The 26,057-nt window shown below is 37.2% G+C and overlaps 1 protein-coding gene across 1 annotated transcript in view; it reads left to right on the top strand.

Annotated features, from left to right (window-relative positions):
* The window catches only part of CUL3 (cullin 3), a 59,719-nt gene extending 37,658 nt beyond the window's left edge, over positions 1-22,061 (top strand). The window contains exons 6-16 of the mRNA XM_082320243.1: positions 150-378; positions 2,012-2,157; positions 5,110-5,286; positions 6,360-6,530; positions 8,023-8,130; positions 11,584-11,708; positions 12,047-12,143; positions 13,189-13,323; positions 18,405-18,591; positions 20,352-20,497; positions 21,192-22,061. Of these exons, the coding sequence (XP_082176369.1) occupies positions 150-378; positions 2,012-2,157; positions 5,110-5,286; positions 6,360-6,530; positions 8,023-8,130; positions 11,584-11,708; positions 12,047-12,143; positions 13,189-13,323; positions 18,405-18,591; positions 20,352-20,497; positions 21,192-21,323 (1,653 nt within the window). The 3' untranslated portion in view covers positions 21,324-22,061. The remainder of the gene's footprint in view (positions 1-149; positions 379-2,011; positions 2,158-5,109; positions 5,287-6,359; positions 6,531-8,022; positions 8,131-11,583; positions 11,709-12,046; positions 12,144-13,188; positions 13,324-18,404; positions 18,592-20,351; positions 20,498-21,191) is intronic.
* Positions 22,062-26,057: the final 3,996 nt, after the last annotated feature.

Here is a 26,057-nt window from a genome sequence, read left to right on the forward strand (position 1 = left end):
AAATCTAGGGGGTATAATGATCTCATTTGCTGGACATGCTGGGTGTGATTTGAACTTGCTTATCAATGCTGATCTGAAATAACCAGTACATTTCCTTTTTCCCCTTTAAAAAAAAACAAGTCTAAAGTATTAATTTGTGTTAATCACAGATGGAAAGTCAGAAATTTTTAGCTGAAAACAGTGCTTCTGTATATATAAAGAAAGTAGAAGCTAGAATTAATGAAGAAATAGAACGGGTGATGCATTGTCTGGATAAATCAACAGAAGAACCAATTGTGAAAGTTGTTGAGAGGGAGCTTATTTCCAAGCATATGAAAACTATAGTGGAAATGGAGAACTCTGGGCTAGTTCATATGCTGAAAAATGGGAAGACGGAAGGTAAGACTGCATCATGTGGGAGACAGAAATGCTTATGATACTGCTTATTGTTTGTAAACATAGGATAAGTGGAGCTTAAAGTTTGTGTTCCTGTCTAATTGTAAAAACACTTCGGTGGCTCTGTTTTTGCAAACATCTGAGAATATTACTTCAGAGACTTTTAGAGGTCTTTTAAAACAGAGCCCATATGCATAACTTGTTTCTATTTAGTACCAGGCACAGGTACTTTTTTGGTAAACCAAGTATCTCTTAAGAAAAGTACAAATCTGTTGTGGTGGTCTTTGTTACCTGTTTTCCATGAGCCGTTTTATTACTTTCATTGCTCTAGTATGTACCTGTCAAAATGCATCGAAGTGTTTTGGCCCACAGGCAGATATTTAAAAAGTGCTGGCATAAATGACTTATTTAATAGAAGTATTGCAGGACCAATTCTTGGGGAGAGGGCTTTGTTGGAGAAAGAAAATTGGTGGTTTTTAAAGGATAAGAAGCAGCTTATTGAAGTGGTTGAAAAAGAAGGGCTTGGCTTAATTTGGTTTTCCGTGATAGAAGTTAATGTGGGACAGAATGACTGAATGAAAGTTACTATGGAAAGAGATAAAACATAAGTTTCTAAAGCAGCATAATGAAGACAGTGATTGTAGTACCTATATTTAGAAATTGGTGCTCACGCTAAAGCTGTGAGAATGGGGAACACGCTGCTTAGATTAATGGCCTTTGTTCATTAAAGCAGCTTCACAATTACTAGGTGATAGTCAGAGTGACAAAGTTAGTAAATTTCTTAGCTGTAAGAAAAGAGAATTACTGTATTGAAAAGGAAAGTTATGACACCGTACTTAACCTTTTTTCTTTAATATCCAGTTAAGATAGCCTTCAGGCTGAGGGTACAATGATATTGAAGGGTATTTATAAGATACAGGAATTAGTTTAACTCTCATAGGCCTTGGTTTGATTTAGTTAAATAGCAGAGAGGAAATACTTGCCGCATTGTGAAGATAAGATTTCACATAAGCGTACAAGGATGGATTGCTCTTTTGGAAAGCCGTATTTAAGCTAAGCCACTTCTCATGATTTTAGATGGATGAAACAAGGTAGTGTAAAATTATATGGCTGACTTTAAGACAAATATGAATTAAACTCCACTTTTTACTAGGTTTTGGGTTTAGTACACAAACAAGCATCTCATTAGTGTTGTCCTATTTGCTTTAACTTAGATTTTTTTTTTTCTTATAACTTTTAATACAGTATTTGATTTTTGGGATGATGATCTTGGAAGCTATGTTCTTAAATACCACTGGAAAACGTAATCTTACTGAAGCTTTAAGTGCACTATCCTTTAGCGCAAGCATCAACTTTTGCTGGCCTAGGGATCAGCAATAGCAGGTTCCATGCTATAGACAACCTAGAATAATTGCATACAACCTTTGTTTTTAGTTTTGTGGCTGCTGTGGTAAGCCTGTTGTCAGGGGTAAAGGAAAGGGGACATCAGAAGATTCCAGTGCCTGAGCTGTTACGGGGTGCTTTTTGTGGCACAAGTGGCTTAACTTTCACTGTTGTCTTTTGCTATGAAATGAATGAATTACAGAAGTATAACAGACAGAGGGTGTCCTGCATAATATGTCATTCTTGTTTCCAGACCTTGCTTGCATGTACAAGTTGTTTAGTCGTGTGCCAAATGGTCTGAAGACAATGTGCGAGTGCATGAGCTCATACCTGAGAGAGCAAGGCAAAGCACTAGTTTCTGAAGAGGGAGAAGGAAAGAATCCAGTTGACTACATTCAGGTAGTTAAATATTTTAACTTTCTTTTCTTCCATCTTTCGCAAGTTTGCCAGAGTAGCAGTTAACTACATGATTGATAACGTAAACTTTAATATTGATTCAGAAGAGATTATTATTAATAAGCTGCATTTATAATTTTGTTTAAAATGTACATTTCCTGAATTTTCTGACGTGTTTAGAATTCTTCTTTTACCTAAGTTCCTTGGAAAGTACATGCCTGGGTTTTGTGCTTGTGGTAGCTGCTTTTATTAAACAACATATTCAGGCTAATTATATAACTGCTGGGAACTTTTTGGATTATCCTAAATGATATTTGCCTCCAGAGTGAATTGTATGTCTGCTGGCAAATAGCTTTATAGAGTCTATTTTGTTTAATTTTATGTAATGTTAGCCGCCAATGTTTATTGAGGCAAAAATCATGTGACAGTATCTCATGACGATATACTATGACTGAGAGGTGAATGTGTTACATAGCATAATAACTTGCTTCATTCTTAGTCTCCCTGAGAAACAGAGCACTTGTGCATGTTAGAAGACACAAGTGTTCTTTCTTGTTCTCCATCTCTCACTAAGAAGTGATGTGTACCATTAATTTATCAAGATCACAAAATATACTTCAGGAGGGTTTGTCATCTTTTCTCTCCCATTGGCTCTGAGAAGATGGCTTTAAATTTGCACATAAAATCTTTAGAGTTCATTGAACTTTAAGGAAACGTTTTTATAGCTGGAAGATGTTTTGTACTTAATGTGAAAACGTGTATTCATTAAATGTTGTTTTTCTAAATGTGTAGTTGAAGTCCTTGGGTCTGGTCTTTATGAGAAACATTTAATGCTGTATGTCTATTATCATCTCTGCTGTTTTGTTTGAAATCAATAACTTTGCTAAAACTGGTTACTATTATAAGAAGCCATTTGAGTATAAACACATTTTTGATTGGACTGTTGATTTTTCTGGCAATGCTGAAGCAAACTTCTTACCAAGCTTGGACAAGAATCACCTCTCCAAGGATTATTAAAAAGAAGAGAGAATGCCCTTTGAAATGTATTAGGTTTAATGATTAATGGCTGTTATGTTTTTTGTGGTGGTATGATTTAAAAAAAAAAAAAAAAAGGCAATTGATGTGGAAAATAAGTGAAATAAGTGTCTGGATTACTTTGAAGTAATTTTTACCCCTTTTAAATCCTGCTGGACCTAAAAGGGTATCATAAAAAATTTAACTGACAGAGTTAAAAAACTTAATTATAAAGATGCTATCGATGTTTCCTGCTCCAAAGGCAAATATTATAATGAAGCTGAAGAAGACTTACAGCCATACTGCGCGTGCTTTGGCAGAGCTCATCCTCAGCCCATTAGTATGTACCCCAGCCATCTTGTCAAGATGACCTAGGGAAGGGACTGATATTTGATTACTGCTAAACCCCCAAACAGGTTTGTCCTCCACTTCCATTGACATGATGGAAGAACAGAAAAATGCCTGTGAATTGAGAAACCACCTCACTCTTCTCATCTCAGCCATGTTCATCTGAATCTTTCAAGGACTTAAATAGCAGTAAGAAGACAGACAAGGAAGCTACATTATACCATCAAGAAAAAAACTTCATCATAGTCCAGCACTGCTTCTGCAACATGACATCACCAAACCCTGAGCATAATTGGTGAGATGATTGCAAAAGCATTGCCAGGGGATTAGATTTGAAACTACTTAAAATAATTTGAAGGGATGTTGAATTGCTGTTGTAATTTAAGGTACTAACAGTTTCTCCTGTTTAATACCAGGTTGTTCAGATGGTGTACTCCTGGAGAGGAGGCATAAGCTAACCTTGGTAAACAGAGAGATAGTGGGATTTACTTTGAATTTAAAATTTCTAATACGCATTAATTAGCCTGTCTAAAGACCATTCCTTTAAGTGAGATGGTGAGTTCCTAAGCAACATTACTACTTCCTTGAATAATTCTTGAATGGCTTCTTTAAGTAACCACATATAAATAATTTCTTAAGAAACCAAGGACTTAAAGATGATTTAACCTGAACAGTTTGTGGGCAGTAGTTATCCATAATAAATTGAACTCTCGAGTGAAATTTTCTCCCTTCCCCCTGCCCCTGAATGCTGTGTTAGTTATGTCTAAACCCAGTGTGTATCATATATACTTAGAAAGGTGCTCAGGTGATTTTAAGATGCTTCCTCGTTCTGCACCCAGTTGTTTTAACTCTGGGTGAAGAAGGTGCAAACCCTAAAAATGATGTCAAGAATCTAACGGTTTAGCTCAGAGGAAGTGGTTCAATTCAGGCCTGTGAACTTCACACTGTGATAACTGGAGAGCTATTGCTTGTTTCTAACTTTCATATGTTCGCAGTGACTCTTAAGATCAGTAAGAAACATGCAACTAAATAACGCAAAACGTGTCCCTGGATTGAAATTAGAGGGCAAAAAAACCTAACAAGATTAGGCCTGTTGTTGCAGTGTGTTTTCTTCTCGAACTTGCTTAGTAGCTCTAGGGATGCAGTTAATGGGTGCTTGGCCTCATCTTTCCCGTATCCTGTATTTATGGTAGTGACTTTGTCAACATTATTTAAAATAGAAGAGGCTTAACAAGCAGAACAAATGCCTCCCTCAAGTTGTGGATTTAAAAATACGGTAAATCATCCTGTTTAACATGGGTTATTAAAAATGTTCTTAATCTTTGAGTAGCCTGTTCCAGCAAACTGCACCAGTATTTGAGACCAATGTTTTAGCCAGTTTATCTGAAAATTGCTTCCATAAGAGATTTATGGCAGCTATAGGTATTTAAAAATGGAAATGAAATTTCAGATACTTTCTAACAATCCCGAACATAGAGAGCTTTGCAGAATCTCTGACTGTAGATGTGGTCTTCACTACAACTTCATCTGTTATTTCTGTTTCACAGCTTGCAACTTCAAATCAATGAAAATGTTAATACTTTTTTTTTTAAGGGTTTACTGGATTTGAAGAGTAGGTTTGACCGCTTTCTTCAGGAATCTTTCAATAATGATCGACTCTTCAAACAGACTATTGCGGGTGACTTTGAGTACTTCCTCAACCTCAACTCTAGGTCTCCAGAGTACCTCTCATTATTTATTGACGATAAGCTGAAAAAAGGAGTCAAGGGAGTAAGTATAAATTAAATTAAAAGATTTCTCTTTGTTAACTTGGATCAGATTAAACTAAGCTACTTTTCCAAGAATGATTTTTATATTAAGATAAATGGCAATACTACCTTAAAAAAAGAAAGTATATGTAACGCATCTGAGCTCATAACACTTTAGATGTAAACTTATAGAAATATAAGGGACAAGGAGATCTCAAGATGTTGTACCCCATCTCTGAAGCAGTATACCTGCGTTACTTCTGGCAGATACCTCTTCAAAAAACAGAATTAGATTGTAGTAGATTCTGCAGCTCCCTTCCTTTGAAACCTTAAATATCAATTCCTTAAATATCTTTAAAGTTTGGCAGTTATTCTCAATATCTAATAATTTCTTTTGAATACGAAGTCACTTGAACAGAGGAAACAGTTTGCTTCTTTTTACTGCTTTTGCATAACAGAGGACTATTGCCACATCTGTCTCTTCTAGCTTAAATACAACTGTTTCTCTCAGTCTTACCTCATAGCTTCTTTCATGAAATGTTTTGAGGTACAGCACCCGGAACTGGACAGGACGGTTCAGCTGAGGCTTCAGTGGCTCTGAATAAAGCTGAATATTATTGCATGCATCTTATGCTTTGGGAATCAAATAGTAAATTCTATTTATTTATAAAATAAGTAATAATTTTATTTGTTGTGGCATAGGCAGGCTTTGCAAAATGGGTCTTAACATTTAAAAGCTTTCATTCCAAGCTAACTTTTCATATTCCTAATACTGGTTTCTGTTTGTGCTTTTTTAAAAATACTTAAAAACTTATCCAGGAACTTTTATTGTATTTACCAGACATTCTACCTATCCATCGCCTCCCTTCTCCCTCACAATTGCTTTTCCTTCCATTTTAGATCCATTTCTTTCTCCACTCTATTGAGTTTGTGCACTGTTCTTTTGGCTCTGTTGTTCACATGTTGGAGCAGTTTTGTTGGCTGCTTTATAGGCTACTGGTAGACCATGTGCTTGCTGTGAATTAGTTGAAGTATTTAGGTTGTATAAGACACTTGTACTGGAAGGTTAAAACCAGCAAATGATTTCTTTTACAGCTAACAGAACAAGAAGTAGAAACTATATTGGATAAGGCAATGGTTTTATTTAGGTTTATGCAAGAGAAAGATGTTTTTGAACGCTATTACAAGCAGCACTTGGCAAGAAGACTTCTCACGAATAAGAGTGTTTCAGATGACTCTGAGAAAAATATGATATCTAAATTAAAGGTAAGACAGTATCTGTACTTTTTACTTCATTTTTTTCATAAAAATGGTTTCTTCTGTTTTTATGTAAGGGATATATAGATAACATACATCTTGATTGCTGTTAAATACAGATTTGATTTTTAAAGCCTCCACAGAAAATACGAAAGGCTTTTCCGAATGATTTTGTGGAAATAAAAGGAAGGAAATAATGGAAAGCACTGCGATGAGAGAGCAATCTAGAAAACAAAACTACACCACACCCACCCCCCCACCCCCCCATTTGTTAAGACTTTCCAAATAAGAGGACAACTCCTGTTACCTAGTGATTGGATTTGAAGACAGGACTGTGTTTTATCCTAGATTTTCTGTTATTCACAGCAGAATTTTTTATTGCATGCATTGTTGTTTTTTAGTTGCCTCCATTTACAGACTGGTGATAATGCTCAATTCCTTTTTGATTAAGTAGTTTGAGATTGGAAAAAAAAAAATTTCGTATCCGTGTCTGCAAACACATTTTCTGTAGTTGGTTCTGTTTACTGATTAAATAGGCGAAGAGATGAAGAAGAAAGTAAAGCCTAAAGGCGAACAGTCCTTGAAGCAAGTTCTAATGCAGCGTCTTCCTAAGTGGCATGATAAATGGCTAGGGAACTTCCAAACCAGAGCGATTTGATTCTAAAATCAAACTTTATTGATCGTAATTTTTGACCTTCATATTCTATCAGTGAGCGAAGCCTGTTTGCATCAGATTTCTCCAAATTATCAGTATTAATGCCAAATTATCAGTATTAATTACTTCCCAATTACCTCTCCACCGCTTCTAGCCTGGTGATTTAGAAGTCACAGGGCATACATTTGCAAGGTGAATCAGTGGACCAGAACTGCTCTCTTTTCTCATGTCTTTGCACAGTGATGAGGATGCTGAAGCTGACATGCTTGCCTCTACCATAGATGTCAAAGTATGTGTTAGAAATAGGCACAAAGTCCTGTATGTGCAACTGAAACGCATGTGTTTGTGCACATGTATCTATCAATGCGTATGTCCCTGATTCTCAAAAGGTCTAGTAATCTCACTTGGTAGTCTGCAGTAAGCTTTAAAATTATACACTCTTAGGACAACAGGGTTTTTTTCTGATACAAATAAGGATTTTTATTTCTCTTTACGGTGTCATGCTAAAAAGCAGGTGAAAGTGTATGCCTTGGTCTGATAAGCTTTCACAGATTTTTTTTTTTTTCCTTTTTAAGATGAGATAGGAAGCTAAAAAGAAACTAAAAATACAATAATGGAGAAAAGAGAAGGAAAGAAAGTTTTGATATGTGTAGGGTTAAGACCCCTATATGAAAAATGAAACTTTTTTTAAGTTCTGAAGGTAATGCAAATGGGAATCCCTGTAACCAAATGTACAGAAATACCATTTTTTATGAGATTTATAAAGTAACTCTTAGTCTTGCAGTTCACATATCAGAAGCTCTGTTTTCATAGTGCTGGCACAACAAGTTATTTTGTCTATTTTAGACTGAATGTGGATGTCAGTTCACGTCTAAACTGGAAGGAATGTTCAGGGACATGAGCATCTCAAACACAACGATGGATGAGTTCAGGCAACATCTACAGGCGACTGGGGTAAGAGCGTGGGGGTCTGTGTGCTTGTCCGTTTACTTCAGTACAAACCCTAAACCTTTATCAGCGCTCGTGGTTTTTAATTTGTTAGTATACGCGTGTGGAAAGAAGGATGTTGTTAGCACCCTCAAATTGTATTTCTTGTACTGCGTTTCTCATCTTACAAACTTTGTTAGTATTTCCCGAAACACAAAAGTCAGTTCGAAGCCCGATCCTCAGCTTGAGCAGCGCCAGGTTCATTCCATGAAATCCGGTCTCAGCTCCTATTGTGTCCGCATCCTTCCGCACGGGCTCTGCGGCCGGCGCCCAGGTGCGGACCCGCTGCCGAGCGGAGCCGAGCGCGGCGCAGCCCCGCGGCCCTTCCCGCCTGCGGCCGGCAGGGGGCGGGCGGCGGCCGCCTTCCCCGCCCAGCCGCGCCCACCGCCCCTGCCCGCTCTGCCGCTCCAGCTGTGCCGCCCCTCGCTGCCCAGCTGTGCCCGCGCGCCTGGGGCCGGCTGCCCGCCCTCGGGTGCGTTTCAGAAACGCCGTGTCACAGCACAGTCTAACCTTTCTCATTCTTTAAAGGTAATCTTTGTTGCAACCCATATTTTATGCTAACGGCAAGAAAAATATTGAATGCTGCAGGTATTTGACAAACATACCAGTGCGTATTTAACTTTCCTGACACAGTTAATGCCTTTATTAAAAGCAGAAGTACCATTTTATTCCAGTTGCCAAATATGGACTTAACTGTTCAATCAAGAAGTGTTACACTTTGTTGTAAAAGGGGGCCTCTGGGATGTTGCAGAATGGAGAGATCGCTTCTATTTTGAGATATCAGTTTACTTGCTCTAAACAGTTTGTTTTTCTATACTGATACTCAGTAGCACTTAATAATATATAATAAACAGCCAAGTAGTTCTGTGTCTGCAGGTAAGCCAGTCTGTATATCAAGCATGTTTGAGTCAGTTTCAGAAATCCGAATGCCAGGAATATGTTCACAGATGTACTCTGTCCAATGTCCCTGGTTGCGGACAGGATCAAAGATCTGAAATCTCTGTTGTCTTGAAGCAGTCATCTGAAACCTTCCTCATCAGCATACTGTGGATCATCATGAGTGAAAGAATGGGATGTTCTCAAAGTAGTTTCAGAAAAGGTTATAGAGGCACATATGAATAGATATAAAGGTGTTTGTGGACAAGCAGCTTTACTACTGCTTTTTTTCTCTAGAGGCTAATCATGTTTTCCTTCTAGAATGCTTGAAATATTAATTTCAACAACAATTTGATAGAGCATTCCCATTTTTTAGGTAGCATGCAGGACTTGTACATGGGGGTTTTTTGATGTTAGAGATTCATGTACTTTACGTGACAGTTTTAACTGAGTTAATAAATGATGTTTCTGTCTTCTTTTTAGTTATGTACAGCTAATAAGATGAATTTAAAATGTTAACAGTTACTCTGCTAGGCCTTATTATAAACTTCATTTTTTTTCTTGGCAAGGGACCAGCAGTTCTCCTGGTGGTTGCCTTTGGGCCAGCCTAATCATGGCCTTTTAATGAAATTTCTGGAGTACTTATTTACGATGGAAACATATATATTTCTGTTAGTGTCAATAATATTTGAGAAGAAATACAAATAGGAAGATTTTTGGGTTTTTATGTTACTGTTAACTTGCTGGTGGTACTGTGTTTCATATTAAATAGTCCATTCTACTCCTTTTTAAACAATTTATGTACCTTAAATACCTATGATGCCTCCTAGAGGAGGCAGGCATCTGCTCTTCTCTAACTAATCCGACCTGCAAAGTCTCCTGCTGGATGGTATATCCTGAGATACAGGTAGTGCCAAGGACTGCGTAGATGATTGGTTTGCTATCAGTAAATCGAAAGCTCAGCACTAGGGAAAGTCCAATCTAATTTCTACAACTGTGATCCTGAAACTTCAGCTTTTGGAATTCTGTAAAGATTAGATCACTTCAAGGCACTTTGCATTAGTTCATACTACTTTTATGCTGAAAAGACATCTTGTAAACTAAAGTGCTTCCAAAACTGTTTCAAGTCACAAACTGCTCAGTGGTCTGTATGATGTATGATGTGAGGCATTCTAAATTAACACTGTGTTGTGGTCTAGCTAAGACCAAAAAAATTTGGGAAACCGTTGCCATCTCAACTAAGATGTTTCAGTTCCAGATAAAGATATTTTCTGTATCTTTCTGTCTGCATTGATGGCCTTTTCCCTATGTTTTGGCTGGAGGGAGAAAACTGTTGAAGCTTTTTTTTTTTTTTTTTTAAGGTGCAGATTAACTAGTTTTCTGTGTCTAAACGCCTGTTTGAATTTCTCTTGTGAGTCTCATGACATTGGTGATATGAAGTTAGAAGCACGGCAGTACTGTTGGCTACAGACCAACCTTTATATGGGTCTTTAAATACTTTTGCAAATTGTTTCTCTTAAACCTTAATGAAATTCAGTCAAAGGGATTTCTGTATGAGTAGCCTGTCACCTGTCTGTCCAGATTTTTCAGAAGTTTCCTAGGCACGAGTTTGTTGACGCACACAGGCATTCAACACGCACAATACAAAAACTCTTCCATAGCGCATGGAAATGCTACTCTGCTATTTACTAGTGGAAGTTTGAGTTCATATGACAGTTTTTGACCTTCTAAAATATAATGTGGTCTATTTCTATGTAGTAGATTTATAACAAGTTGGATATAGTACGCTTTGTTTTTTCTTGTCCATAATGTGTGTTCTTTGATGGTATTAGTTATACCTCCTAGAGCTGAAAGTAGTCAGTTTTAAGTTTAATAATATTCAGCTTAATTGAGATACCTAGTGAGGATTATGCCTCACTGGTAGCCAGATGTTTATCACCTACTAACAAAACTATTTTATAGATCATCACTTCAGTTGTGGAATGTTTCCTAACCAGTGCTGAATGTTTATGGTAATGGCTGTCTTTAGGGAAAGTGGCTAGGCTGTGTGTGTAAAAGTGAGTAACTGTTTACATTGCAGTCCAGAAGTAAACTGCAGGAAAGGCTCCCTATGATTTAACATTAGATATGCAGTATTTACTCTGTGCTTCCGGAGAATAAATTTATAAACAGGTATTTTGAAACTGATAGGTTTAGCAGCCTGGCTTTACTGTATGTTGTCAAAAACCTGTTTAGAAAGAATTGTTACATGTATTATGAGTTCTGTTTATGATCAGACATTTCATTCTTGGTTAAGAATTTATTTTGTTAAATTCTGTACACTCTTAAACGCCAGAGTGGAATCATGTGAAGGATTTTTGCTGTACCGTGTACTCTGATAGTGCTGAATTAATTTGTCTGGCTTTGTAAAAATAATGTGTATAGATATAGGTCTGTTTTTTTTCTTAGTCTGTGAAAATTCTCTACATTCTACACTGATACAGAAAAATGGTGAAAGACGATCCTCTTTTAAAATAGTGGACGTTTTCTTCCAATTGTCCTTAGGTCTCATTAGGTGGTGTTGATCTTACAGTGCGGGTCCTCACAACAGGTTACTGGCCTACTCAGTCAGCCACACCAAAGTGCAACATCCCTCCAGCTCCCAGACATGCTTTTGAAATATTTAGAAGGTATGTATTAAAACACATTTTTAGGGAGAGGTTTAAGAAGAAACCTTCTAAACTTAACTTACAGATATGCTTTAGCATTAGAGTTAGACATGCTAGCATACTGCTCTTCTTCTGTTCGTGTAAAAATTACAAAATGCAATAGTCACATTATGAGGCTTGCATTTTTAGGAGCTTTTAATTAGAATTTTAACGAGAGCTAATGTTTTGAAAAAGCAGAAGTTAGAAATTTCTTAGTGTCCCTAATGGCTATGAAAAGTCTATGTAACTGTTTAAAGCAATTTCCTCTTAGATACAAAATGTGAACTAGGTATTAAGTTTTCTATTCAATTATATTACAGATTTTATTTAGCCAAACATAGTGGGCGACAGCTGACACTCCAGCATCATATGGGTTCTGCAGATCTCAATGCCACTTTCTATGGGCCTGTTAAAAAGGTAAAGTATCAAGATTATGAAAATATTCTATCTTTTTTTAAAAGTAAGCAAATGCACATTTGTAATAACTTCAGAATTTTGTAAAATAAAAGCTTACCTGTTAATAATATAAGAATAAGATGCCTTCCATTGGCTTTATAGTCTGATTCTTCCTTTGTAACAGCTTTGTTTTGACTCTTTCCCCCCTCTAAATCTAATTTGAATGCATCCCTCAGCATCATCTCTTTGTTACCTCATAGAAAAGTAATTTTGATCTTGAAGGGACCTCAGTGGTTTGAGTGTTTTGTGTTTTTTGACTGTGAATCAGTCAGAAGTGAAATGAAACTTGCTTCTCTTCAGAGTAATTTTTGTTAACGTGAAAAAGTGTTGTTAAGCCAAGTTTAGCCTGCTTTTCATACGCAGAGTGCTAGCAATGTAGACAACATTTTTTTCAAAGATGAGAATCTTAGTAGAGTTTATAGAAGTACAGTGTTTAATGCTTATGTATACAAGAAAATAATTTGCTGGTGATTTAGACCAGTTCTAAAATGCTAAGCTAGAGGTAGTAATGGCATGATGCTTGGGAACGCAGAAGGCAACGCAAAATTAAAACAAAACTTTTATAACGCAGAGTATTAATAATGTGCATTTGTGAGGATGTTAAAATGTTATTACTGTAGGATAAATATTTTGATAATTTCAAAGATAAAAGTAAGAAAACTGGAGAATGGGAAAGTAGTGGAACAGGGGCCAGAGGGGTGGTGGAGTCCCTGTCCTTGGAGATGCTCAGTATTTGACTGGACACAGCCCTGAGCATCCTGCTCTAGATGGCCTGGCTTTGGAGGCTGGACCGTGGGACCTACAGGGGTGCCTCCGACCTCCATCACCCTGTGATTCTAAGACAGCTACTGGAGAGATATTCTGTTTGTGCCACGAGGCATATGCTATTCTATCACTTCAGTAGGCTGATCTAGATAATTATTTCATCATGCAACTTTCATCTTACTGAGGTAAAATATTTTGCAGTGGAGAATAATCTAATAGTAGTTCTGTAATTTTAAAATAGGAAGATGGCTCAGAGGTTGGTGTAGGAGGTGCCCAAGTAACTGGCTCAAATACACGGAAGCACATATTGCAAGTCTCCACTTTCCAGATGACGATATTAATGCTCTTTAACAACAGAGAAAAATACACATTTGAGGTAAGCATTGTGGTTTTTCTCACCTGATTTTAAATAACTGTTTTAGGCACTTTCTTGTCCTCTTGAATAGACCTTTGATGATCAGGTGCATCTCATTCTGTTTGAGTGTGAATCAGGCCGATAAATACAGGAAGCAGATCATTGGTAATGCACCTGGGAAGCAATCCTAGGGGAGGAAATTATTTGCGAACAGAAGTTTACAGAAATGTTAGAGTTGAGAGTGTGGCTATTCCTAGGCCACAGAGCTATAGAAAAGCTGAAGTTGGAATGCAGCAGGTGGCTCCATTTGCTCATTTTATCTTTGAGAAACTGGATTTAGAGGCCAAAGCAGGGAGAAGGGTTTGTATCCTGGCTTCTTAAACACTGAAGTGTTTAAATTGGCAGGCCAGAGGGAGTTGTAGGAAGAATCAAAGAACTTTCATCCCTTCTCTGAGCTGGTGAGCCAGAAAGGGCAATGAAGAAGGTCCAGATAGATTCTTAACAAGGAGACTAGAGGGGCATTGCTGGGAAAGGTTGAAGTGGTCAGCTGATAGACGGTGATGAAGAAGCCTTTGGGAGTGGAGGAGGATCATGTGCTATGAGGTTTGAGCATTGTATTGTTAATGTCAACTAACAGTTCCGTGTTAGACGTTATCTTCTGTTTGAGAGAGCATTGGCAGCCTTGAAAAGCAGTAAGGATGCAGTTTGAAACGGAGTGGATTTCCAGGTTTTCTCATCTACTTTTGACTGTGCTGTGCATAGTAATCATTTGCCTTTTTGTTTGGATTTTGTTTTCAACTTACTTGGCATTCTTCTAGCCTGTTAATGAAGAATGTTTCTTTGAAACAGTCTCAGTTGGGATTAAGGAAGGCAGGGTTTGATAAGAGGCTCTTAATAATAAACTACTCATAGTTCAAAAAAAGATTGTTTTAGAGCACAGAAAGTCCTGTGTGTTGTGAAATCTATTGCAGGAGCATTACAGCTTTGAGTACTTTATCTGCAGAATACTTGGCGGAGGGGAGAGCGGGACTTAACAGCTCATTTTTTTCTTCAAGTTGGTGTTGAAACTGGGCTGGTGACTACCTTATTCCACAAAATTGTAGGCTTTATGAGTAGTAGAGCATCACCCATATATGAATAAATAATGCTTGGTAGAGCAGTGAAAAATACGATTTTTAATATGTGCTCTAAATTATATTTTATTTTACTAAGACCAGATGATAGAGAAATATGTCCATGTGCTTTTAGGTTGTGTATGTTTTGTTTGTTTCTAGTTTGGGAGTTCTTAAACTCTTACTTTGTGTCCCACTGTAACGAAAACATTAAGAAGGCATATTTGTTTTGTTTGGTTTCTTTGGTGAAGTGTGTGGGAGTTGTCTTTAACTCCAGCCAGGAAAGCTTATGAAAACTTAGAGAGTGGAATGAATTTTATCTTTGTTCATTGATTATCGAATACCATCATTAATTGCTGAGTGCTGGGCAACTGTTATTTCTTTCTCATATCAAATTAGTGCTTTTACTGCAACATAGCGTGAGAGATGACTTGTGGTGTGTGCTTGTGTAAGCATGAAACTGTCTGATGTACAAGTGTTTCTGCAGATTCACAGCTGAACAGATTAATTTGAAGTTGCCTTCACAGTTGAACAGATTTTGCTGTTTTGTTTTGCATTCAGTGTGATTATTAATTGCAAACTTGACAAGATCCTCACAATAATCCTAATAGCCGTTAAGCCATGTGATTGAGAGAAAAATAGGATAATGATGATGCAAAAATTATGCATAAGATGCTACAGAAAGTTAAAGGATTATTGCATAGCAAAATTCCTTCACAAAAATGTATGCATTTGCTGTATTCCTCTACACTGACGTTTGTTTTATATATGCAAAAGAACTGGTGGCCATATGGGTCTAGGTTAATGCTACTTGAATCCAAGAGGAAGGATCTTCATGCAAGTCTTCAACGAATGCTAATTTTTTCAAAGAATTCAATTTCTTCTAATCAAGTCTCATCTAATACTCAGCATATTTTTCTGCTAGCTTTCCATACATCTCAGTATTTTAAAAGGTGAAATGCATAATTTTTTAGTGATGACATCAAAAATAAGTGGAAAATTTTTGGTTCTTTCTTTAGGTTTAACAAACAAGAAATACAAATGCAACTGTAGTAGCAGTAAAGTTGTTGAATAATTCCACAAAAATGAGAGATTAGAGCTTAAAACTGGCTTACCTGTTTTCTCTTTTGCTGATCTCTTCTTCGGAAGGTATACAAATTGAAGTCTGTAAATAAATTTTTTTTTTTTGTCATTTCAACAAAATGACATAATGTTTTTCCTTCTAATTTCCTTCTGCACATTTTCCTTCTAATGAACTTTTTTTCTTGTGTAGAACTGGACAGAGGCAGTTCCATACCTAGAACCATCTCTTTTGTAGCTTCCAGATAGTGCTCACCTGGTAATATTTTTAGAACTAAGATTGTGTAATGAGTATTGCTCTTGTGCATGACTCTAGTGTGGCCTTTAAAATAAGGCATTTTTGGAGATGGGGAAAAAACATATACATTTTTCACTGTTACATCAAATGTCTCTATAAAAATATGTTTAGAAAAATTATATGCTACAGACTGAAGGAAAAAGAGCACAGGAACATCTGTTACCCCATTTACATTCATAGCTACACTTTTTTATCCAACTCAAAGTTTTTTGCCTTCTTCTGAGGCAGCATATTGCAGTGCAATTCTTTCTGAGGTTCTTATTTCAGTGCTAGCTTATAAATTCTGAAACCCAAATGGTTTGCATACGTTAGTGGCTGAATTGGAATGCTACAGAGTGAAGTAAAATCAACACAGAATACATAGTGGTTAGTATAAGGATGTTTAGCATCAAAAACCCTCGAATTCCATTTTAGCTCTTTGTTTCACTTTCATCAAAAGCAGAGTATATATCTTTCCTTGTAGAAGTGATTTAGTTTTGAAAGGATTAATTTTAGGTGTTGATCAAAAAATCAGTTTGGGAGCCTGCACATCACAGGCATTACATCATTAATAAGCTGGATTTGGTGTGTAGCCTCAAGGCTTTACATTTACCTAAGTCCTGAAATCTAAGTGTCACCTTCCTTTGGTTTGTTAAATTCATGCTGATCAATCCATTTCAGTACGACTTTTTGTTTGTGACCGTGTAAAGGATTATAGCAGTTCTGGGCTTTTTTAATAATACCTTGTGCTGGATCTGGAAAAAATGCATGAAGGTGACAATTGTGTTTAAATAAAGCAACAAATGAAGAAACAGTAACTTTCTGTGAGCTGCTTGGAAAGAGGCATTTTGATCGTAGCAAATAGTTAAAATATGTGGATACACTTATTTTAAATACTATGGATATTTCTGAATACATTATGCTAAGAATACTCTTAAGTTTAAGAATGCTTTATTATTTCGCAATCATCCATAAGCAGTAGGTGTCAAAAATTCTGAAATTTTGTAGTTTTAGATTTACTGATTATTATTTTTTTATTTACCTCATTCAAATGAATTTGAACTCATGTCAAAAACACAATTTCACATGATTTTGCATAAAGTCAACATTGTACATGTAATGTTAGGTCTGTAGTTGAAAAGTAAGGCATACTCTGTCTGAGCCTTGGCGTCACAGAGACGTGGTAGTGAGATGTATATGAGATGCACTGTAATTAATGACAGAGTCCGAGCAGAGGCCAGTACATCCAAATTATTTTTCTTGCATGTTGTCAGTCGTGGATGATCACAGAAAAGTGGCATTTTTTTTTTCTGGATTGATTTTAAAAAACTTGAGTACACTCAAGAAATAACATCATTTAATAGAACTTAGTTGTACTCTGAAGTTTGATTTTTCTGGTCACTGTTTAAAGAACTTTTAACGAGTTCTTTATAGTTCTGTACAGATCTTAGCATTTTGATCACTGGGAGTTGTTACTGCTGCTTTTAGCCTGAAGACCATCAGTTTGACCTGTGTGCCATGAGCATTAGGAATTTACAGGGATAGCGGAGGAGCTTGACAGTGCTCTTGGAACTGAAGGTGGGGAAGCTGGGGAAGTGACAGCTCTTGTGGACAGTTATGTGTCTGTGAGCTTTACTTTTTCTATTTGGTAGTTAATCTTTAGCTACTAGAGGTCCCTCAAGAGTCTGAATGGGAATGTGAAATCAGACAGGTCTGCAGTTTCCTCAAACTAGAAAAAGGAAGAAAATAGAGATAAGGCTAAAATGAACTTCTAATGAATGGGAGCTCAGTAAACAAGTTAGGTTTGAGGAAGCAGTAGCAGTTGGCCTACTCCTAGAGGATGTTAAGACATCGTTCTGAACCCAGTATAATCTGCTTGCTAACTGGTCATCACTGGTGACTTACTTAACATACAGCTCTCAGCTGAACTCTTGAGAATACTGACAGAGGTGCAACAAGCTATGTACATGTTTTTACAGACACTCTTCTTCAAAGTTCATATGTTTGCTGCACTGTGATGGTTATTTTTGTATTTTACCTGGAGAAGTCCTAGCCAAGGGCATCTGGGCTGGAAATAAATTGTTTCAGGTGTTTCAGAAAAGAGGCGTAATTAATCTAGAGTATTTCTACATTATGGTGAAACTAGACCTCATTTGCTTCCATTTGTAAAGATCTTATTTTCAACAGTGCTGCTGAATGCAAAAGCATTTATGCAGTTCTTCGTGAGGAATGCTCAGAAACATCATGGATGCTTTCCATCACTGAGTCACTCAGGAGGTTTGGTTTCACTCTGTTGAGCAAATGTTGGAGACAGTGAACAAATCCTTTCAGCCTTCTCAAAAATTACAGTGAAATGAAACAGCTGATTATTCATTCTTCTATTTCCAGCTCATGGTGACTATTCACTTGACAGAATTCACTGTCTGTGTGTTGACCCAGGTGGATCATTTTGCATAGTACATATTGAGACTTTGCTACTGAGTGAATTCTAACCTTTCAAGCCTCACAACTGTCATAGTAGTATTGTTTTGCATGCTTGAAGGTGGACATTTCAAGCAATCAGCGCTGTTGTTTGCAATACATGATACTTACTTCTGCCATAGCCATAAACTAATTAAGATATTTTTCTTTAGGAAATTCAACAAGAAACTGATATCCCCGAAAGAGAACTGGTTAGAGCCCTACAGTCCCTTGCATGTGGCAAACCAACACAACGTGTTCTTACAAAAGAGCCTAAATCAAAAGAAATAGAAAATGGTCATATATTTACGGTGAATGATCAGTTCACATCTAAACTACACAGAGTCAAGATTCAGACAGGTAAGTGAGCTTTATATTCTACTGTCTTGCAGTCCCAAAACTGCCTTAAAATGTCACATTATCTTTTGCAGGATCGATGTCCGTACATGTAAAAGGCAGAGAGTAATAAATTTTTTTGTTGACGATTGGTTGCATCAAAATTAAAAATTAAATACTGATAAAGTGTGGAAGTCATAGTTAAGCCTTTTACTTTACAAAATTTGTAATTATCTCTTAAAAGGAAATGTTGAAAGAGAAATAAAATCCAAATTAAATAGTAAAATTAAAAATATGCTACTGATTGATTCAGAAATAGGAAAATTGCGTCATAAGTTGCTGTACTGATGTGAAATTGAGTGATGTTTTTAGTCCATGATACAACAGCCATTTCTAAGTGCCAGGTAGCTATAATGTTTTTGGGCAATGATTTGGGTTTAACAAATAAGAGAAGCTGATTGGTACAATACCACTTCATTAGCTCATCAAAATGCTGGTTTGTGTTAGGCGTAAGTAATGTTGATACCCTTTCTCTAGAAGGCTCTCTGGAGGTAATTTCTGAGTTGTGGCATTGCTGTGAATACACTTCATAGCGTGTTTTGGAAGATTAGCTCTTAGTTGTAGCACATCTAAAAATATTTTCTGACTTTGCAGATCTCAGTGCATAAAATATACAGCATCATTGGCACATTGGTAATTCACATGCTGTTTGCTGCGCAGAATAGAACTTGCTGGGCTTCTGTGCAGCATGCTGTGTCCAGGGATCTAAGCGTGTAAAACCCAGTAGTACCTACATACATGACACTACGCGTATCCCTCTGCATAAGTGATAGCTGGAGTGTCCTCATGCGCATACAGAGTGCTCTGGTGTCAGCACATTTGCCATGTCTGGAAAATTTTTCTAGTGAGCAGGAGTGCAGCAGCCAAATGAGGATGTTGAGAACCCTCTGATCAGGGCCCAAGACACTTCCCTGACGTAATTAAAGTAAATTCTGTGACAACTGTTCGAGCTTTAGTGGAATTCTGCTTTTTCATTTCCACTCCACAAATGTCTGTGAATAGGGAATATGATTTGGGGTTCAAGGTGGTTTTAGAGCAAATTTGATACTTGTGGTTTCGTGTTTCTGGCTTACACAGAAGACTTCTTGTGTGCATCTCTTTAAAACCGATAAATACTTTGGGGCTTTTGAGTGAAGAAGGGCAAGGGGGAAAGTGGTATAGCAGTGTGGGAGGAGGGCTTGGTTTTAATGATGCTTGGGTGAAAGAGTAAGAAAAGCTAGACATAAGGGTAGAAATAAAGCATAAATAGAAGAGGAGAACAGAATACAAAGAATATAATTGAGTTGGAGAGGATAAAGTTGGACTATTTCTCCTGACTGATGACATTTTAAAGTATTTAACTAGTTTGTGAAGTAAATTTTCAATTCTTTTTCTGTTTTAATTAATAGATTATTTGCTGTATTAAAGAAAAAAATATTTAATGGGAGCATGGGGGTTGGTCGTGCCTGTAAGTGGATTTGAGAACTGTTCAAATTTTAACATAGCAATAATTAAATAACAGATTGTTACTTTGTCAGTTGCTATCAAAATATGTCAGAAAGTGTCAATATGTTCTTGTGGCTGCTTTTTGTTTTTTAAAAAAAAAAAATCAAGTTTGAGAATCTCAAAACTCAGGAAAATATAACTTGATGTCTAAATGAAATAAATAGTGAAGCTAACACTTACACAATGAAATGAATTTTAATTTTGCTAACATACTTTACATTCTCTTTCTTTTCTTTAAGTTGCTGCCAAACAAGGAGAATCTGATCCAGAAAGGAAAGAAACAAGGCAGAAAGTAGATGATGACAGAAAACATGAGATAGAAGCTGCTATAGTTCGGATAATGAAATCTAGGAAGAAGATGCAACACAATGTGCTAGTAGCAGAGGTATACTTGTACACAGTTTTGATATGGGTTTGGGAATTCTTTTTGCTTTTCCTATTAATTCATGAAAGTTACACAGCTCTCACTAACATGATTCTGAAAGGCTTTTGAGGGACGCTGTATTTAATCCATCCTTTTTCTTCCTCTCTGTCTATCCGAAGACATCTAAATCCTTACCCTTCAGTTTAAGATGTATATCTAATTTTTCTCCCTACTTTTAGTGCTATTATGATGTTATCAAATTCCTTGAAATAACAGTTGGCAACAAAAAATACTATACTTAACATTAATTATTTTCTGCTTTGATCTTGTTACTGAATGTTGGGTCCAGGTTTGAGAGATTCGAGCTCTTGGCAGAGAGAGAATGAGTCCTGCTGCTCTTAACTCCTAAGTTCTGGCAGCTTCAGGAATAGCACACGTTTTCCACCTTGAACTCCCTTAGGGCTGTGAAATTGAGAGGATTCTCAGGTTGTGACCATGCCTCTGTAGAGGGTCAGTACTTTGAATCATACCCAAAAATCAGCAAGCAACTGATGGGGGAAAAAAACTGTCGGAAGTTTGCAGACTGCTGCTTATGCTTCATGGTTGTAGCCAGACCTGCCTAAATATATTTTTCTGATTATTTTGGTCAGTTGGGATACTTAATGATCTTACTTGCCCTGTCAATCATATTGTTGGTTTTGATCTTATGTTTTAGGTAACTCAGCAGCTGAAGGCCCGATTCTTACCAAGTCCAGTTGTTATTAAAAAACGTATTGAAGGACTTATTGAGAGAGAATATTTGGCACGAACACCTGAGGATCGCAAAGTATACACTTACGTAGCATAAAATGCGTTCAGAAAATTTGATTTATTCTTGGACTATACTCTTCGCATGAACTGGGAAGTTCTTTTAAATCATTAATATTAAGACGACCGTCTCTTCTATTAAATTACAATACATGTTCTAGACCATTCAGATCAAGCCTTTTACTCCTTTTGAGAGTTTTCAACATCAATTGATTGAGCTTCAGGCTTTTCAACGTTATCCCTGTAGAGATCATCCTTACAATTCTTCGGGAAAATGTGAATGTGCCGCGTTTGTTTTCAATACTGTATGAAAACAGAAAAATAAAAAGAAATTTAGAAAATACAGCTCATTTAAAAAAATAAAATTGTTGGAATTTCATTTCCCCAGATCTTCAGTGTTGATGTAAATGTGTTTCTGTAGTGTTGCTTAGCACTTCGCGCATTGTATAAGTTGGGTTTAAAAGAAACCACAACTGGTAAGGCAAAATTCCCAGTTATATTGCTCTGCTTCAAATGTTTCTTTAACTAGCCATGTTTAATTTAAATATTTGGTAATTTTTTGAAGACCCAAGAAGACAACTTGAGCATGTTTCACTCTTCCAGCTGCACTCACTGTTCCAACAACATGAATCAGGAACTTCTCGGGGCTCAGAAAAGACCATAATAATTTTGGCTTTCCCTTCTGTAATTTGAGTTCTTCTAAATTAAACTCTATATTGATGAGGTTTGTTCTGGTTTCTTTATAGGAAAAAGGAAAAGATTTTAGTGTGTATAAACTGTATAATAATTTTTGCTGTTGTACTCACTGCTGATGGTGGATTGTACAGGGCGATGTTTTTATTTCACTAAATGTAGACAAAATAAATTTAAAATAAATGGATTTAGTGTACACAAACAACTAACTCAAGTGTGTTAGAGTACAGGGTTGACAATCTTTTGGAACTAAATACTGTCCCCTGGGGAAATGTACTGGGATTATATTTTGTTAATAAACATCATAGATGGATCTGTAGCCCCAGGGCTTCCCATCATAAGTGCATATTTCAGGAGACTAAAGTGAAGCCAGCGTGCACTATTTGGTTTTAAAAATGCATTTTAAACATGCAATAAAAAATTGTTACTGTAATGAAATTTTTAGTTCTTACCCTGGAACTTTTTTCTTCTTGTCAGTATGCTGCAAAAATAGATTACAAATTGCAGTTTAGTGGCATCATTATTCTCATAGCTAGAAATTGTTTGAAGTGTGCATTGTACTTCAGAGTTTTTATTAAACATTATTTCTGACATTCCAATGCACATATTACATGGTTTCTCTGCCACAGCTATTTTTCTGCTTTAATTCAAAACAATATTTTTTTTTTCTCGCTTCACATTGCTTTCAGCCATAGATATTGAAAAACAGTCGGGATGGGCTTCCCAATATGTAGAGCTGGAGCTGAAACAACAAGTAAAACATGGTTGTAGAGCATTAGGATAGTGCAAGAGCATTTCTAGATTAGCTGTGTTAAACAAGTATGTGGTGGTGGTGTAATGTAGCAACGCGAGTGGAGAGTGTTTTTCACAATGTGTCCCCAGTTTCTCCCCCCTCCAGCCTGTTAAGATACAAATCCTGGCTATTGTTCAGTAGTAGGATATTTCTTTGAAAGAGAGGGACTGGAATCGGGGTGATATTTTAGCTTGACTATTCTGAAGCTTTTTTTAAGAAGCTTTACTTAAGTTTACTGCACACCGCCAACACGCGCGCGCGCGAGATTAGCTTTGAAGTCACCAGAGGGGAGGTGGCTGAGGGACTTTCCTGCCAGTGTTCATCAAGAATTTAGCCCCAGAAGAAAACAGCTAGGCCATCGGCCATTCTAAAAACGTATTTGCTGACTGTTATTAAAACACCTGTGTGTCTCTGTACAGTATATGCAAACTTCAATAGAAGTGTAATCATTGTGTAGCCATAGAACAATATGAAATACAGGTTGGATGAGAGTCTGGGTTTTGGATTGTGTCTTAAGTCATCAGAAGCATCTTCCTCAAAATGTAACTCACTCTGCCATGTATCACTATGAAGGTTTTCTTTTATGCATATCTTATTCTTTAATAGCATGAATGTTGTGATAATTGCACGTTAATGCTTTCCCCATGTACTTTTCAGGGAGAAATGGGTTCACGTCCTTCTTCCCTGTGAAGCTTATAGAGATACTGATGTGCTGTCCGTGACAGGAGGACTTTGCCCTTAGCATTGCGATTGTACTTTTGCTGTGCATCCGCCGAAGCTTTCTACCTCTGGTGGCTTTTGGAAGTGCTGAGCCTAAATGTTATATGACTGACTGTATAATTATGCATTTAAGGGTGTTTTTTTAGAAGCTATGTGGGCAAGAATGTTTTCTAAAAGAATAACAGGTGGTGATGGCTATCTTGAGTAACAAATACCAAGAGTATAGTTTCCATTTTAAATTTAATAGAATTTTGAAGACACTAATTATTCAGGAAGGGACTTTTGCTGAACTTACCTTCTGGAAATGTGCCCTTTACCATTGAACAATGAGATCACGATACTGAGGATTTAAAGTTGGAGAATGTGAAAACTCTGGTCAGAGAGAAGACGACATCCCTAGGACTCTGCTTAAGGTGAGTTTGATGCACATGCCTTTATGCTGTGCGTGTACGTTTGTGAGATTTCTTTTACACTCCATAACAGAGTTCTGCTGTGCCTTATCTAATTTTATTTTTGCTTCCTTTCTTGATTTCCACTTAAAACTTATTTGTAGTTTTGTTAAAATTTCATCAGTAGGACTGTAGTTACATGTATGAGTGTAATTATTAGTACGTTTGGTTTCTTTGCATTAATGTGCAGTTAAATGCAGTAACAAGACATAATAAACATGGAGTTTAATTCTTCAGAATTTTTAAAATTAAAAGTAGGGTTTGAGGTCTATAGCTATTTGAAGATACATAGGCATGTACTTTCCTTGTAGACAAGTTTATTTTAAAGGGTCAATAGTACACTTCATTTACCATCATAACAAATAAGATTATCCTATGTATCCCTGATTTAGTTCTTGCTCTTTTCAATGCTAGCTGCCTTTACAGCTTTGATTTGCTCTCTGTCTCCTAGAATTAATCTGTACAATTTCCCCATTTGCTACAGAACAAATGAATGTTAAGCATGTCTGCAAAGCAGACTGAGTGTTGGATGCTAAGCTACTCCTGAATGCAGTGTGTCTCCTCACCCCTTACCTAAAGACAAACTTTGTCCTGTCGACCCTAAAGCTGTCAGTGTCATACTGCCTGTTCATGTTACCTGTGCTTGTTGTGAATTGGCAACTGCCGTAAGATTTACTTTTCTGGACCTGTAAAAACAGAAGCATTGCACTAAACAACTCTGGATGACTGAAGTATTTTTATTCACATGTATTGTAATCAGATTGTACAGTACCTGATAGGTGGCGCATATACGTATGGTAATAGAGCCTGTCACGGTGCGTGGTTTAGGGGCTAAGCTTGCACAGAGATGGGGTTCCCATTTTGTGAAAGGTAGCAAAAACCCAAACTACTTGTGGCCTCCAGTTGTGTGTCCAAAACTGGCCAGAACCTTTATAGCTCAATCTAAAATGCCTTAACTCTGCTTTGTTCAGCATGGTGGCTCAAGGCGAGGGGGGCTCTGATCATGGGCTCCCGGTTCCTCAGAGCCCCTGTGGGTTAGAGCAAGGATTTGACAGCCTGCACCAGGTTCACAGTAGTGTGTAGAGCTGGTAAGGGGCACCATCTTGTTTGTGTCTGTACCCAAGTCCGATTTCTGTTAATATTCATTTTGATATCTTGAATAGTAAATGAAATAACCAGTGTGCTCAGTTTGAAGCATGAGTTTAATGGCTCCTCTGTCTTCTGGAATGTGTTACATGAAAAGTTTGTAAAATGCAGAACTTTTATCCAGTTTTCAGTTGGGTATATATAAAGAACAGGAGAATAATTTACCTAACTGTCTGTCCCTCAGTATGTAGGGAAGTGTTCATAGAGTGTGCCCACAAACTGGATTGAATATTTTGAATCTTTCAGCTGGCTTTATCCATGTTTTAACCCTGTATCTGGCATGGCGGAAGTGAACTTTAATGTAAAAATGTAAAGATACTGTTTTAAGTGAAGATAGCGGCACACCTTTACTTGCCCAACAAACAGCTGGCAGCGTGCAACGCCACCCACATCAGTGCAACCCGGCTTACATTTTGGGGGTATGGTGGTCTCCTTCAGAGCAGCAGGTCTCCCCAGGCGCGCCGCGGTTCGTACGCTCGGTGTAACCTTACTGGCGTGACCGGACCTCTCGCTGCGGTAAGCTGCTGCTGTCGTGGCATTAGTACGTGCCAAGTTTATACAACAGCTTCACTCTGTCAGGGTCTTGCTCTTTTCTTCATTTCTCCCCCAAAACTGATGGGGAGTGAGTCTGTGGGAGCTAATGCGTTTAATGTCATTGAGATGAACATGAGGTTTGTGGACAGGAAAAGAAATAACATTTGAACTTAGAGCAGTGATGTCTTATTAATTATTCTTTCTCCTGAAAGAACAGGTATAACAGAATTCTCGGTACAACAGAAGCTGAGGAACCCTCCAGTCTTAAAGACTGCTATTCTGTTCCTCCTCTTTGAACAACATATTGCTGCGGTTCACTTAATTTGTATGCCATATCCTTCAAATGCTGGCAAAGCATCGGCAGTTGATCTGTCAGAAGCTGAAGCTAAAGCGAAGGTGGTGCCGTGTATTGTGCACGCTCAGGAAAGATGTGTTCAGG

Source organism: Platalea leucorodia (genome assembly GCF_965183815.1).
Source record: "Platalea leucorodia genome assembly, chromosome: 8".
NCBI classification, from domain to species: Eukaryota; Metazoa; Chordata; class Aves; order Pelecaniformes; family Threskiornithidae; genus Platalea; species Platalea leucorodia.